The sequence below is a fragment of the Arachis ipaensis genome, chromosome B3 (assembly GCF_059453495.1).
Source record: "Arachis ipaensis isolate K30076 ecotype BB chromosome B3, ASM5945349v1, whole genome shotgun sequence".
NCBI classification, from domain to species: Eukaryota; Viridiplantae; Streptophyta; class Magnoliopsida; order Fabales; family Fabaceae; genus Arachis; species Arachis ipaensis.
The window spans coordinates 114498036-114515322 of NC_142438.1; the positions used below are offsets into that span (position 1 = coordinate 114498036).

Consider the following 17287-nt stretch of genomic DNA (forward strand, 5'->3'; position numbering starts at 1 on the left):
ATTTCAAGCCTTCAACACCAAAATTCAGCAACCAAGACCTAAGCCAAGCTCCCAATTACACAATTATGCTCCAATTCTTATACATACACCACCTAATTCACATTACCACATTTATATACCAATCTCCAATATCCAAACATATATAAACAAGGAATTGACTAGGGTTGATGATCCTTACCTTATATGTGCCTCAATTTAGCAAAAGCCCACTAATTTCTCAAGTCAATTTGATCCTAAAACATCAAATTAACCAAAATCTTAAAATCCCAAATCATGACATTTTCAAACTAAAGAAGAGAGAATAGGAACTAAAAATGTGATTTTCTCACCTCATAATGTACTTGGCTTTGTAGAGCTTGTCACTACGGATGCGTGGTTGCAAACGATGCGGCGATCGGAGCTCGGAGTGAAAAGTTATGTGGAATCAAATGTTTGAGTGAGGGTTTGCAAATGGAAGGTGTTCTTCCCCCTTTTCTTGCTGAACTTTCAGCATTTATGCATGCAAAGGGAGAGAGAATGAGCTAAAGCTCATTTAAGTTAGGTGGGTTGGTTGGGCCTACAGGCCTGGTTTGAGCCCAGTTCGACCGATTCGGCCCGTTTGGCCTAATCTTGGGCTAAATTCTTTAAAATTAGTGTCAAAATTCTTATTTTAATTAGCTCTATCTCATAAAACTACAAAATTCATATTTTTAATTTCTTTTATTAAAATTTAATTTATTGATTAATTATTTGCTAATTTTACGGGGTTTACAAGACGAACCACCATCCTTGCTACTGCCCAGGTATCTCAAACACACATTCATTCAATCTAAAACAATAATCATTATTATCAAATGTCAAGCCTTGACTTGAAGCAAGCGGGATGAACCACCATCCTTGCTACTTCCCAAGTATCTCAAATATACATTCATTATTCCTTCTCAGTTCAATCATCAATCACCATATCATTATGTATCATGTATTTAGCCATCAATCACAGCATATATATAATATCATAACCCTTCCTTATTCATTATCATCCACTTTACCTTTTTCTTCACCAACAAGATATCTTCTTTCCATAATCATATCAACACTCCACTATCCAATAACCACCTATCAGGTTTTAAATAGAGTTTTTAGGAGTTTGGGAAAAATCAGGATAATGGTCAATAGTGTAGAAATAGTGAATTTTATTCAAAATAGTAGTTTCAGAGGGTAACAAGCTTTTCGGGAAGTCAATTAGTGGAAAACAAGATGTTTGGAAAAACAAGGTAGTGTACTGCGCACACTCCACTCAATCTTTTAAAAGTGTGCGTACACATAAGGGTATGCGTATGCAGGCAATAGCAAGCCTTCCCATGTGTGTGCGTATGCACCGTAGTGTGCGTGCGCACACTTGCCAAATTCCCAGGTTGTGCGTGCGCATGCCCATCGTGTATGCGCAGGAGCTAAAACTCACACTCTGCCTGGTGCGTGCGCATAGCAGTGTGCGTGTGCGCACAGCAGTGTGCGTGTGCACACACACCAGTATTTTCAAAATTTTGCAACTCAACAAAAATCAGTTTTCTACACCTGTTTTTCGGCGTCCATAACTTCCTCTACAAAATTTCATTTTCCTCAAATTTTATACCACTTTAAAGCTATTGAAAATATCTTTAATTTGAAATAAATTTCATTCAAATCCAGAATTCGAGGCTCAAGTTATGAACCGCCGAAGTTTGTTAAAAATCATATTTTTACCAAAAGTTAACTTCTCAATTTTCCCAAACTTTTCCAATCCAAAACCCTTATAACTTACCCAACCTTACCACAACTACACCAAACCAGCCAATCTATGCCTCCAACATATTAAAGCACTCCACAACGCTCTAAATTCATAATTATAATCAATTAACACAATAATTCATATCCAAAACAACTACATACATAATTATCAACATGTATCATTAATCACTCAAACATCATTATTTCACCAATACCATCCTCATTCATATCACTAATCAACCATCAACATGCATCACCAATCACCCAAAACACAAACCATTATTTTGCCAACAACATCCTCTTAAATACCAACAAATATCGATCTCAACAACATCAACATTTCAATCCTATCTTACGGTTACCCAGCCTAAGTTTTCATGACACATTATATTTTAGTTATGAGAAATCGAAATCATATCTTGGCCGATTCTTCGATAAACCCGGAACACCTTAAGCATTCACCGCACGACAAGCTATCAACCACAGCCCCTCACCAATGAATCCTAGCTTCCAAAATTGATCTCAAACTTCCATTCTCTTCAAATGAGTTCCAATTTCACAAGTTCGATCTCCAATTTGATTTTACACCAGCAATATTCAATCTAAACCACATATATCACTATAATTAATCCCTAAACTCAAAATTTCAAAAATTCACAAGAGGGTTAGGGTTCTTACCTTCTCCCTATATCATAGGATCACAACTTAATAATCTTCTCAAGTTAGATTGATCCCTAACACATTAAAATCTCAAAATCCCAAACACTAAATTTTTGAATTTGAGAAGAGATAGCAGAAACTAGAAATGTGGTTTTCATACCTAATCAATAATTGGGCTTTATAGACCTCGATGCTGCGGTTACGTGGCCTTAAACGGTGTGGCAATCGAAGCTCCGAATAAAAAGTTATGTGGATTTGAAATTAAGCCAAGGGTTTGGTGTTTGTTTGCTTTTGTTCTTTCCTCCTTCCTTGTATATTCAGCGTGTTTCCCCTCTTATTTGGGGAAGGAAGAGCTGAGCACTTCATTTATTTGGTGATTGTGTTGGGCCTTGGGCCCAATACGAGCCCGATTCATTCGGTTTGGTCTGTTCAGCCCAATCTTGGACCAAATTCTTTAAAATTAGTGTCAAAATTCTTCTTTTAATTAGCTCTATCTCATTAAACTATAAAATTTAATTTTCTAGAATAAATATTAATTTATGAGTTAATTATTTATTAATTATTCAAGTTTTACACATGTATGTGGAAGATAATTCACCAAGTTAAATTTTGATTAGTAACCTCTAAACAAAAAACTATTGAATAACAAAGGAAAGCAAAATACATTGGTTACTACTTACTATCCTCCTACCTTATTTTACCTCAATCTTCACTACTGCTTTACAAAAGAGTAAAAACAATAACAAAAATAAATAAACTGGAAATCACATGAAGGCAGCAACAATAATATTTATTTTTCACATAGAATTAGAAGTTGGCCAAGGAGGAACTGGCACATTTTTAAATAATAAACAATGGAAAGAAATTAAATTAAAGAAGAATAATATCTATTATTTTTAAAAAGAGGCATAAACAATTTTAAATTGAGTAAACAAAAATGAAAATATTTTTAAAAATATTATTTGAAAAAACCTACAGGCTGTAGTGTTATTCTCTCTTCTAAAGATATGATAGAAGTTACCATCATATAGAAGGGTCTACAATATAAATTTATAATAAACATAGACATATATCTTTAATAATGTTTAGAAAGATTATATAATTAGGTGAAGTGAGTATAATGATTTAGTAGCTGTAATTAGGCCTCCCAAGCTATAGCTTGATTTGTTATATGATTAGTATATCTTCATCTCCATGTAACCGATTGAGGAACACGGTTAATATAGGAGTAATTAGGAATTACTCGTAATTAGATCATAATAATCATCATAATAACCAATACTAGTAACCAAATAGTGAAAAATGGAAACAAAAAGTACCTTGCTGAATCCTCTTTGAAAATTTGCATAGGTTGCTTATCGAGCAATGCAAACAACTCTCTCCCGGCATAAAAGTCAGTAATCAAACATATATAGGTGGAAGTTTGTAAAGACAAAGGAAACATTAGGACCATTAATTAACAGCCTAATGTGTGTATCATGCTAGTCGTTCGATCCTCCACTATAGACCACCTTTCTACTCTACTATCAAGTGAATGAAGTAGATGGTTCTGATCGTAGACCATGCGAGATGGATAGAACGATGAAGATGGGAAAGTGTTAAATAAAAGCTTATAAACTAACTACTCCCTACCACTTTGGAAGGATCCTATGTCAATTATACTCATTAAAATATTCTTTATGTAATTTTGTATGTAATACTTAATGGACTTTATCATACGTTTTGTCATGTTTTTCAATAGATTCATCCAAAGTTCAAGTGACATGTTTATAGCACTGAAGGTTTCTAGATTTTAAAAAGGAGCCATGACATTTATACACACAAAAAAAGAAGAAGAAAAGTTACCTCAAATGAAGTGTACAATGTTGGAAGAAAAGGATGATCTAGTAATGATATAATCTCTCTCTTGATAGATGCTTGGTGAACCTATGGTAGCAATTACAGAAATTTTTTATAACTAAACAAAAGATAGGCAAGAAAGATAACAATAACAGGATAGAGTTTGGTAATTTGATATGGTGTGTCAAAAATAAAAATGTGAAATTATAACTATATTTGAGTCAGGTACTAGTTAATTAGTACAAAACAAAGCCATATATTCATATAAATGGTATATATCAATCAAAATTTTTCCCACTTTTTTCCACCTTACATAATTATACATCTAATGAAATTTAACACTATTTGTATAAATATTTGGTACAAATAAATTCTTATTTTCTAGTGAGAAAATCACAAACTGAAACTATGTATATTGATTTTGTACACACAGCATGTTCATATAACAATTAGGTATTCCCAAATGCATGTATGTTAATAAATTTCTAAGTAGCATTAGTCCTAAATTCTTGAAATAGTAATGATAATTGAAGTGGCTTTGCTCGATTGAGAGAGAGTGGAGAAGGACCAAAGTAGGAGGAGCGAGGGCGGCAACAAAGAGAAGGAGAGACGGCGGCACGGTAGCAGCGGAGCGACGGCCGGCACGATAGGAACAGAGCGCGACAGCGGTGTAAGCAAGAGGAGCGATGGCGGCGCAACCGTGATGGAACGATGACGGTAGCAACAAATGACAGTTGAAAATGGTGTGAATTTGGGGGTTAGTGATGAAAATGGTGTGAATTTGGGAGTTAGTGAGGAAATCGTGTTTCTGAACTTTGGAGCAGGAAGTGGACGCGGGGCTTTATTTTTAGTAATAAAAATCGATAGCAAATTCGTCGATTTTAATTTTAAAAAACCAACACTCTAAACGTCTATTTTATACATTAAATCTACACTGTTTACTTGATTTTAGAATGCAATCTAGACCGTTCAAAATTATTGACAGTAAACGTTGTCGATAATTTAAATAATAAAATAGATGTCATGTTCGTCGATTTTAAAATAAAAGCATTTTCAACTCCTAGTTCGTCGACAATGTGACGATATTAGGAAAAGGGTTAATGCATTATAAAAAAATCAACGACCAAGCTGTCAATTTTATTGTTTTATTTTTAATTATCTTTCTTTAAAATATCAACAGCAAGCTATCGAAAAATATCGACAGGAGAGATAGCCGTCGATTTTTTACATCGAAAAAAATACTTTTTCTTGTAGTGTGTTTTTTTATATTAACATATGTAGTATTTATATTATTACATAGAATATTATTAATGACTTATGGAATTATATTTTGGTAATCACATTGTGTACTCTAAACATTGGTTTCTTGTAAGAAATATTCATTTTTTTCTAAATTTACGTTGTTAAAAAAAATTTATTGTCGTATACTATATGTTGTATTCTACAAGAGTATTGTGTCTCTCAAATAATTAATAAATTATAATTTATATCTACATTTTTCTAAATTTTTAAAAGAATTAATTTTAGTTAATAAGATATGTGATAATTTTATGATTAAACACGCTCAAGTCTTTTAACCTTTCAAATTAGTTTTTATATAATATTCTTTATATTTATTTAAAAAAATTATAATATTTTTTATACATATATTGATTAATAAATCATTTGAAAAACTAATTCAAATAACTATATGTTAATTATTTTTATGAAATGAAAAATGGAATTAAAAACTTTTAAAAATATCTATTACATAAATTATAGCACGCCATATTGAAATTCCTAAATCCATCGATGAAATGTCAATTAAAAGTTATGGAAATAGGAGTTTAACATAAATTATGATACTCTATATTACATTATATGATAATAAATTTTATATATGGTTAACATATGCATTAATATATTTAGTTCATGAACTAATAAGTTAATTTGAGGTGGGTAGCAACAATATATAAGTCTTGAAAATTGGATTATTTAAACTTATATATATACACACACGAAACATACATAAAATTTTGTTCCATCTCAAATATATGATCATTCCTCCATTGAATAAAACATTGTTTATTTATATAATTAATTACATGAGCCATGTTAGTACATCACACCCTTGAAGTTATAAGTATTAGGATGCATAGGTAGAAAGATATGATCCATACAGGTGGCTTGGATTAGACTATACAGATTAATATTTGACTTGGTCAAATAGTCAATTTTGGTGAACTGAGCAACTAAATGAATCAATACAATCAAATAAACCAGCTAAGTTATGAGGGGGTGCAACTTAAAATCGTATAAAATTGGATTATAACCAACAAAAAGCTGTATAATTACATTAAGAGTTACAAAACGACAAATGCATATATATATATATATATATATAACAAACAGATGATATAAATGAAAGCTTTGAAATAAATCCACCAAATTTACAATGAAAGCTTTGAAATAAATACACCAATTATATTATATAAGATATATGAAGATATTAGATAAACATTGATATAAACAAAATAGATTAGTCCAATAATAAATTAAATATACACAACACTCCAAAAATGGATTTATTTACATGAATGTAGAATATGTCATGTATAAATGACAACAAAAGAGTCAAAAGAACAGAAATTTTGAGGAAAACTGAACAATCACAACATGATTTCACAAAATATGATATGCCTAAGATGGATGGACACGGAAAAACACATTTAATGGATCATCTGGGTTTACTTTGATCTTGAGAATATTACCAACACATAACTTGTGTTCCATAGCAAAAAAGCGCCTTCCTCATCCAAAATAAAACTCCCTTGGGTGGGAGGATTTATGCTTCAGTTTAACTTTGAAGGAGGAATGTATGTCATCGATGATCTTTTAAGTAGCAGGCCTCCATGAAAAGGCTGCTTCAATAAACTCAATTGGTAAGATCTGGCAAAAAAAGAAAAGTAATAAACTATACACTATTCCATGTACCAAGAATAAAATAATCAAATAATATAAAACCATTTAAACAATGTAAAAATTTTCTTCATAATACATGCTGATATGTCCTCTGAGAGAAGAAAACTTATTTGCATAGCATGATAGACAAAGCAATTTTGGACGCAACATACCAGCACATATTGTCTTGCCTGATATGGAGTTATGATCCGTTCCAATACCAAGGGAGTGCTATCTGAAGCAATGTTAGAGTAGGTTCCATTGAATGAATGATATTTTTCAATGTTTGGTTTACATAGTTCAAATATTTGAGTTTGTTGGGACTCAAAACCTACTTCCCTTGAGCATGAAATACTACTGATGTTTTTGTATGGTACATTGAATAAACACGAAAACTGAAGACCATCATAGAAAAATTGACTAACTTGATATGAAAAAAAATTGATATTTCACACATGACCCCAAATGCATATACTCCAGGATGTGAGCAACATTTAAGGTTGTGACGATGCTGTGCCTCACATAAGATTTTATTCAAATAAGGAGAAATCATGCAACGATGTGGAAGGTTATGTGAATTTCTATCAATCAAAAATCCAAACAAATTATGGCCACAGTAGATTGCAAGTACATAGCCTTCATTCATGAGTTGATACTGAGCAATGATATCGTTAATTCCATGATAGATCACTCCAGAATTCATTTCTTCTCTAATAAAGAGCACAAATTGCTTGCCAAAACAATCCACAAACAACAACTGGGAAGACAAATCAAGCTTGTACTTGAGGTAGAACAACACAATCCTAATTCATAATTGATAATCATTATATTATAATTTTTTTCAAAAATACAAATGTCAGATGATATCAATAATAAAATAAACAAAAACCAACCAATATTTCATAGCTAAGAGAAAGTTTCCTTACAAATAAATAATGAAGAGGGAGGATGATACATGAAGATGTATCCATGCCTTCCAAAATTTACAGTATAATAAGACACTGAGCTTTTAATAACTGACATGCACTTAATATATAAATTCCAATTAATGAAGAAGCGTACCTTATACAGGCTTCAAACAATTGTAATTGTATTGCATGAGTGTGGACTAAATATAAACGACACTATAATGTTTCATATTTGCCGAAAAAAGGGAATTATTATTATATTTATTATTATTTATTATATACTATACGATATGGTAGACCAACCGTAGTTGACATTATCGTTGAACACAATTAATGATCTAAATAGTAAAATGGTAGGAAACAATTTTACAAAAGTATGATTTTTTTTCTTATTGGAAACCATAAGTATTTGAGATTGCATGGCAACCTACAAATCATGGTAGATATTAGAATGCAAGAAAACTTCGAGTAGAAAATTTCTGTATCTTTCAATTAGATTATATATAAAGTGATATTTGTAACACCCTAATATTCAAATCCTTATGCTCGAGTCATAAGTCAATGATATTACGGTGGTACGACTCTCAGGTGGATTTTTAATAAATAAATATAGGTAATTTCGAAAGGAGTATTAATCGAGAAGCCTGAAAAGAGTAGAAATAAAATCGCGAAGACATATCTCTCACGTTTCGACAACAAAAGATAAACCGTGAAGCCGAAAACAATATACGGACAAGGCGTAGAGGAGATTAAGAGATAGATAACAGATAGATATATATAACATAAGTAAATAGCTACTAGTCGCGACCCGCGAAGTTTAGGTCGGCTAGAGTACATTATGAAATTAGTTGACAACAGTATATCCTAATCTCTCCCGAAGGAAACATGAGAGCCTCTATAGGCAAATTCAAAGAGTTCAATACATAATATAAACTTTCCAAAACAAAGGTGGAGAGATTCTAATCAAAACACAAAGTAGAGGAAATAAAGATCTTCGCCGTCTCTCAGACGACCCACAACTCACTTCTGAGCATCTGGACCTGTATCTGAAAAATAAGAGATATATACGGAATGAGAACCCCGGGCCCATGGGTTCCCAGTACGGTAAAAGTGCCAAATAAATTCAATGTACTGCAACAAAAACTCACTAAGCATCCTAAACTTCTTCACCAATTATTCATCCTAGGTTCTCGCTAATCCATGAATAGGCAACTGTCATAAGGGAGTGCTAAATTCAATTCATGTTTCACATGTTTCCCAACTCGCTGACTCTTCCACGAATCAGACTCAGAATCATAAGCAAAACCATCACCAGTTGTTCTGCCTCAGCAGTTCTATATTAATACATCATCATGCAATCGCATCATCAATTCATCCCATCAAGAACAGCCCTCACACCCACCGACACCAGCATGAGGGGCCTCTCAGTTGTACAAACACAAGCAATACAAGCAGGTAATACACAAACATGATACAAGTAGAACAAGTAGCATATAGTCAGGTAACATGGCATATATGATGTAGAAATCCAAGACAAATGGCAAACCCAAACAATTCAAACATATGCAAATGATGAATGCCTGCCCTATGGCTGATGATATCATCTGTCGGTTATATAGCCAACCCGACATGTCCTGGTAGCTAACCATTGGACAGAAACACCCCTTGCGGAGCAAGTAGGTTTGAGCTACAACCCCCTTGCTACTGCCCGCTCAACCCAGAGCCAGTGAAATAATCACTACTGCGGCTACTACCCAGGCGGGTGTCTAAAAGCTCAACCTGGAGCGAGTGGATTCACCACTACTGCCGCTACTACCCAGGCGTCGCAATCTCTGACCTGGAGCAAGTGGGACGAACCACAACCCTTGCTACTACCCAGGTATCTCAAGCATTGGCCCGGAGCAAGTGGGACGAACCACAACCCTTGCTACTGCCCAGGCATCTCAAACATATATTCATTCAATCTCAATTCATATTATCAACATTCATTGTTACCAAATCTCAAACATTAACTTGGAGCAAGTGGGACGAACCACAACCCTTGCTACTACCCAAGTATCACAAATAAACATTTATTCATAATCACCCTTCATTATTATCAATCCTCAGACAATGACCCGGAGCAAGCGGGACGAACCACGACCCTTGCTACTACCCAGGTATCACAAATACACATTTATTCAAAACCCCACGATTAAACTTGTTTATCATAATCCTCCTTTCCCGTCTCATACCCGGAGCAAGTGGACAACGCCACTGCCTACTACCCGGGGTCGCACATCACATTTCAATATTTTTTCATTATTATCCATTTAACATATTCATTCATTAATCATATATGCATTTATACTCAGCCATAAACAATAATGGCTTTGCCGTAACCCGGCAATAACTCAGCCATCCGGATCATGGTCCAATCAAGAACGGGCCATTTATCAATAAATATAGCCCTCCGGCTCATGGCATACACGGTACTTCCACCGTCATCCTCCATATCTCATATAATCATCTTTGATCATCATTGATCATAACTTTTTCCCTTGCTTCACTCGCAAGTTACCACATCCCCTAGCTCATTGCTAGGCATATCAGAATGATTTAATACATAAGAGGTGAGATCGGAGGCTTAGAAGTATGAGATTTGGCTTTTAAAACTCAAAAATCAACTTTGGCATGAAAACAGGGCCACGCGTACGCGCACTTTACGCGCAAGCGTCATACGCGCGGGTTGAAAAATAGCCAAACGACGCGCAAGCGTCAGCCACGCGTACGCGTGGGTGCTCTTGTGCCCCAGGCACAAAACTGGCACAACTCTGGCACAACTCTCGGGAAAATAGCTGGGCATTTGGTGCAGCGCATCGACGCGCCCGCGCACACCACGCGCACGCGTGGATAGTGCCTTCTTGAAGAACGACGCGTACGCGCCAAGTGCGCCTACGCGTGGAGGGTCATTCAGCTAAAAATTTTCTAAGTTAAAAGCTGCAGAAATTACAGATTCAACCCCCAATCTTCCGACGGACATAACTTTCTCATTTTAAATCATTTTTCACCCGTTCTTCAAACGGCATGGACATCCCGGATCCAATTTCATTTCTAAATAGATTTGGCACAAAACAGAGATCTGTAGTCCAAGTTATGTCCCGTCAAAGTATGCCCAAAAACCATGTTTTCATACAAAACCACTAGGTGCCATTTTCAAAACAAGCCATTTTCAAATCTTTTCAAAATCAACCAAAACATGCCAATTTCAACCCTTTTTGAAATCAATCAAAATGTACCAAAATCCACATCAAGCCATCCTCAACTCACACATTGACACTTTACCAAAAATTCCCAAAACCACATCTAATCATTTTAACACTTCTCAATCAAATGGCTAAAGGACAAACACAATATCATGTCATACATCCTTCCTCATCCCAATTTCCAATAATACCATTTCCAATCAATCATCATTATACGTAATCAATATCATACTCACTATTACGTGATTTCACCCACAAATCAACCTTAATCATTCCCCAAGCATATATCACAACATACATATCTCTAATGCATCATCATACCATCAAGGCATCAATAATCATAATCACATATATGATCACATAATATATCTTAACCGAACCAAACATATCTCGTCTACATAATTTCACCCAAAATTACCAAATTCCACACTTCAACTTCTCAAACCTTATTATTCAATAACCAACCTAATCATTCATATATTCATTATCTGAAATTCATCCAATCACTTGTGCCATCATACAATGCACACATCGACTTACCTTTCTTACCTCTTTCCGGCCTCCGGCCCAAAATTCACGGCCTCCGGCCCAATTTTCACAATTTAAATGCATAAACCACAAATCAATACTTATTACCCAGTACATCAAATTCTCAATACACCAAGCATACAAGGTCACACAATTCTCAACCCAATCATTAATTCACATTACATATCAACTATGCATATTAGCACCAACCATTTACACAATCCAAACTTAATCCAAGGGGCATCTAGCCTAGGAATTCTCATCACAACACACGGTATTTAAATGAAACTTAAACCGTACCTCTTGTAGCCAAACCAATTGAGCCTCTTCTTTGGAATTCTTCACCAACCTTAGCTCCAAGCCTTACCAAAGCTCCTCAAGCAATACTAATCTCCCAATTGTGCACCAACATCACCAAATACACTAACATAACCAATGTCACATACATACATCAACCTAGGGCTCATAAAAATGACAAATCACAAGGGTTTGAGCACTTCTTACCTCAGCCCATATGAAGTAGGGATAGAACCCACTTAGAATCCATGTTGGAGTATCCCTAAACACCCAAAATCACAAGATTTCAACACTAACTACCCAAAAACGTGTAACAGTGGAGAATTTCGAAAACTGGGCAGAGATGAATAAAATACTCACCACCAAACTTAGATAGAATTGTAGAGGATGAGAAGAGCAACGCGTGGCCGCAAACGGCTCGTCAATCGGAGCTCCGTAGCTCAAGTTATGGTGGTTTGAAGATCAAAGAGAGTTAGGTTTTCTCTCTTCTCTTCTCTCTTCTCAAATCAGCGCCCCAACCCTTCTTTTTAGGGTAAAATGAGCTGAAATGCTCACAACTAATGTTTATATATGTTGGGTCTTGGGCCCACTTAGGCCCGGTTCACTTATTTTTGCCCATTGGCCCAATTTTGGGCCAAAACCTTTAAGATTAGCGCTCTAAATCGCACTTTAAATATTTCTACCTTCCCTAATTATAATTCCTCATTTCTTAATCTTATTTACCCATAATCAATTTCCTCAGTTGTAGTACCAGACAGATCTCAGCCGGTACTGCCGGTCAAAATTCCACTGCGCACTTTTACGCAGAAAACTATATTTTCCGACTCGGAAAAATTCACTGAATCCAAATATCATATTTAAATTATCAAATTCCGATTGCCAAATCTTCCAACCATATTCGCTCCTATTTAACTTATTATTTACTAAATTTTGATTAGACCGGGTATTACAATATTTTTATTTATTTCATGATAAAACTAACATTGTTAGCATTTATTATAAATAATTATAATTTATTCATATATAATAAATTTTGGCTATTATTAATGGATCAGTTAAGTGAACGTCCATATATTTGGGCTGAATAAAAATGGATGCTTAAAATTTAGGCCATAAGATAAAGTTAAATTCAAACATTTTTAAATATTTTTTTTTATCTGAGTGCTCACATTCATGTTGGGATTATATATGGGTAGTAGAATAATATATTTAACTTGAGGCCGTGTAAATAACTTTATTGATAGATAGAACTTCATATAGTGGCTGATTTTTTTGGATATGATTTGGGGTGTGAGTTATGCTGGGATATGATCATTACGGGTGATTTACACTGTTATGACGGTGTTGCTTTTTTAGAATTTTGGGAGGAAGAAATCGGACCCACCGATTTCAAGCAGAGAGAAAGTAACACAAATCGGTCCCACCGATTTGTGTGAGGGAGAGTTTGAGGAGCATGAAATCGGTGCCACCGATTTCTGGGTGGAAAAAGACGTTAGCTGAAGAGTGCAGTAATCGGTGGGACCGATTACTGGAGGCAAAAAATTTTATTTTAATCCGGGGTGCACCAATCGGATGGTGAGTTCACAGAAGCCCCCATTTCTTCCTCGCCGGTCTCAGCTAATGTTCATCCTCTTCTCTTCTCTTCTCTGATTCTTCTCCTTCATTTTTGTAAAAGAAATTTCTGTGAGGTTGAGAATAGTCAAGTACGTGTAGTGTTATGGATGATAGAGTTGTATTGAAGATTTATTATTATGGACAAATCTTATTGCAAACATATGAGGGAGTTCAATTTGTGTGTGAAAATCCATTAGATGTTATTCCGTTCACATTGTCATTTGAGGAATTGAAAGGTGTGATTTGTGAGAAGATAGATTCTCAAATATGTAAGAGAGTATCGTGTATTTTGTATAGGTATCCTTTACCTGTGTTTGGTGGGTTTGTTTAATTTCAGACTAAGTACGTGACGGACGAAGCGAGTATGCATGAAATATTTTCAATGTACATGGAAAATTGCCACCGAATGTCGTGCATCGAGTTATATATTGAGTTTGAGCAATCTGAAGCGGACCGTAACATTGAATTGGAAGATTATAATAGTGAAAGTGAAAATGAATTTGAAAGTAACTATGAGATCGTCAGTCCAGGTGAAGACGAAGATGAAGCTGGCGGCACCATGAATGCAGATGTGGCGGAAGTTGCAAATGCACTAGCAAACTCGCATCCGTTTCAGGAGCCTTTTTTCATGCGGTCGTTGGATTTGGAGGCTATGCACGCACCGGAGTTTCCGCAATATATGAATGCAGGTGCGTAAACCTAGGTAGCTATGTGAAACTCTGAAGTAGCAGATCAATAAGTCGGATGAGTAATGTATGTGATATGTGACTAGGCATTTGTGACCATAGCGTTCGATTTTTTTATTAATTAATAATTCTTTGTTGTGAATGATATTCAGTTGTTCTTTACGTAGCTGGAATAGTGAAAAATAAGACTATAACGATCTTACATAGTAAAGTGTGTTTATTAATTGAGTTGTAATAAAAGACTTCTTACTGAGTACATAATGAAGCATTTATTACTTTTGATGTATGCAGCGCCTCCTATTGTGGCGGATGGTGAGTTCACAGTGGGGATGGAATTCAGTTCAAGGGAGGCAGTAATCAAGGCAATGAAAGATTATACCATCCGGAGAGGTGTGGACTATCGGGTATATGAGTCGGAACCGACGACATTCTATGCCAAATGTACAGAATATGGGAATGGTTGTGACTGGTTGATCAGGGTAACCAAAATGCAGAAGAAGTACTGTTGGGAGATAAGGAGGTACAATGGAAGTCACACTTGTACCAGGTCTACTATTTCTCAAGACCATTCAAAGCTGGATTCCAAGACAGTTGCAGAAGTAATAAAGCCGTTGGTAGAGGTTGACCCGTCTATAAAGGTGAAATCAGTAATTGCTGATGTCCAGTCAAAGTTTAACTACACCATCAGTTATCACAAGGCTTGGTTAGCAAAGCAGTAGACGGTCGAATCAATTTTCGGAAGTTGGGAAGCATCGTATGAAGCTTTGCCCATATGGTTTGAGGCCATGTGCCACAAAGAGCCATCAGCAGTGGTTCACTTTGAAACAATGCCTGCTTACCAGGGGGATGATTTGGTTCCTGATATACGTGTTCTACATAGAGTCTTCTGGAGTTATTACCCCTGTATAAGGGCCTTCAGACACTGCAAGCCAGTGGTGCAGGTGGACGGGACTCATTTGTATGGAAAATACAAGGGTTGTTTATTGGTTGCAGTCTCACAAGATGGTAATAACAACATCGTGCCTATTGCATTTGCCATAGTGGAGGGAGAGACTTCTGATGCATGGTACTTTTTTCTGAGCAACTTGCGTCAACATGTGGTGACACATGATGGTGTGGGACTTATCTCTGATCGACACGATTCGATTAGGTTAGCTATTGAACGAAGTAATGGGGCGTGGTCTCCTCCTAGAGCTTTCCATATGTTTTGTATCCGGCATATTGAGTCCAACTTCTTGAGGAAGTTTAAGGTACCTTACTTGCAGAAGCTTATCGTCAACATTTGTAAGTTTGAATAGAATGAACTTTGAATTTATTGTAAGTACGATCAAATAGAATGGTGTTCATAGTTGACTGAATGTTTTTCATAGGATACTCGAGGACGATCAGGGAGTACCAAATGCGCTATGAACGATTAAAAGAACGGGGTGAGGCTTACACCAACTGGCTTGATCGGATCCCTCGTGAGCAGTATGCTTTGGCATTTGATGGTGGTTACCGATGGGGTCATATGACCACCAATCTTGTGGAATGTATCAACTCCGTCTTAAAGGGTGCACGCAATCTCCCAGTCACTGCACTTGTTAAGGCTACATTTTACAGACTGAATGAGTTGTTCACTAGGAAAAAAGCCGAGGCTGAAGCCCGAATCAATGCTGGACTTGTGTTCTCTGAGATGGTGACAACCAAGCTGCATGCAAATCAACGAGCATCAGGTAACATACAGGTTAGCTGTTTTGATAGAGAAAATGAAGTCTTCAAAGTATGTGAGATGCCTAGTGGGGTTGAGTATGCAGTTGACCTACGCCACCATCGGTGCGACTGTGGTGAATTCCAGGTTAACCGAATTCCGTGTCGACACGTGTTCGCGTGTTGTGCAAATCAGAGGTTGGATTGGCAAGTGTACATTAATGACGTTTACAAGATGGACCAAGTTCGAAGAGTATACAGGGCTAGGTTTAGACCACTGGGAAATCCGGTAATGTGGCCTGCTTATCATGGACCTAGATTCGTTGGAAACCCGTTCCTCAGACGGGTAGCCAAAGGTCGGCCGAAGATGACCCGCTTCTTGAATGAGATGGACACTCGTATATTACGTCGCTCGATGCGATGCAAGCAATGCGGTGCTGAGGGCCATAGTCGCAGTAGATGTCGTCAAAGTGGTGGATCGAGTGCAGGTCCAGCCGAAGAGTAGTAGTTACCTTTTTTTACATTTCGTTTGAATTTACATTTGTGTACGACGTAGACATTTGAATTTACCAACTGGTGCTTGTATTCATTTCAAACCTGATTAACATACTCGATAGAAAAATAGTCATAACAGCGTAATTAACATATTCAATAGGCAAAAAGTAATAACAACCTAGTTAACATACTCATAGTTAACATACTCAATAAGTAAATACTAATAACCAAATTAACATAGTCAACAATAACTACCTAGTTAACATACTCAATAAGTAAATAATACAAATTATTTCTTAAATAGTAGTAAGAACCTAATTAACATTCTTAATAATTAAATAGTTACAACTTCACTTCCTCGGTGCCCACTTCATATCTTTGTATAACTTTCTGCACTTCTTTGCAATCTTGTTAAAAGCGGATGGTGTATACCGATTTTCACTCCGACGTGGAGGATCAGCTCTAAGGTTGTAACCTTTACCTTTTTCACTTGTGGCTGTATCTATGAAAACAAAACAAATACAAATACAAGTTCATTGTGTAATACAAATACAAATACAAATACAAGTTCACCATGAAGCTACTAATAGAAATTCATAATCAAGCCCTAAATCATTACTAACAGTTTATTTTACCTGCA

General features: G+C 35.7%; 1 protein-coding gene across 1 annotated transcript; it reads left to right on the top strand.

The window, feature by feature from the left end:
* Window positions 1-15290: 15290 nt before the first annotated feature.
* LOC107616213 (uncharacterized) lies at window positions 15291-16657 on the top strand. Its single transcript, XM_088507376.1, has 2 exons — window positions 15291-15630; window positions 15834-16657. Exons 1-2 carry the CDS (start codon window positions 15291-15293, stop codon window positions 16655-16657), a joined length of 1164 nt encoding a protein of 387 aa, XP_088363502.1.
* The last annotated feature ends 630 nt before the right edge of the window (window positions 16658-17287 follow it).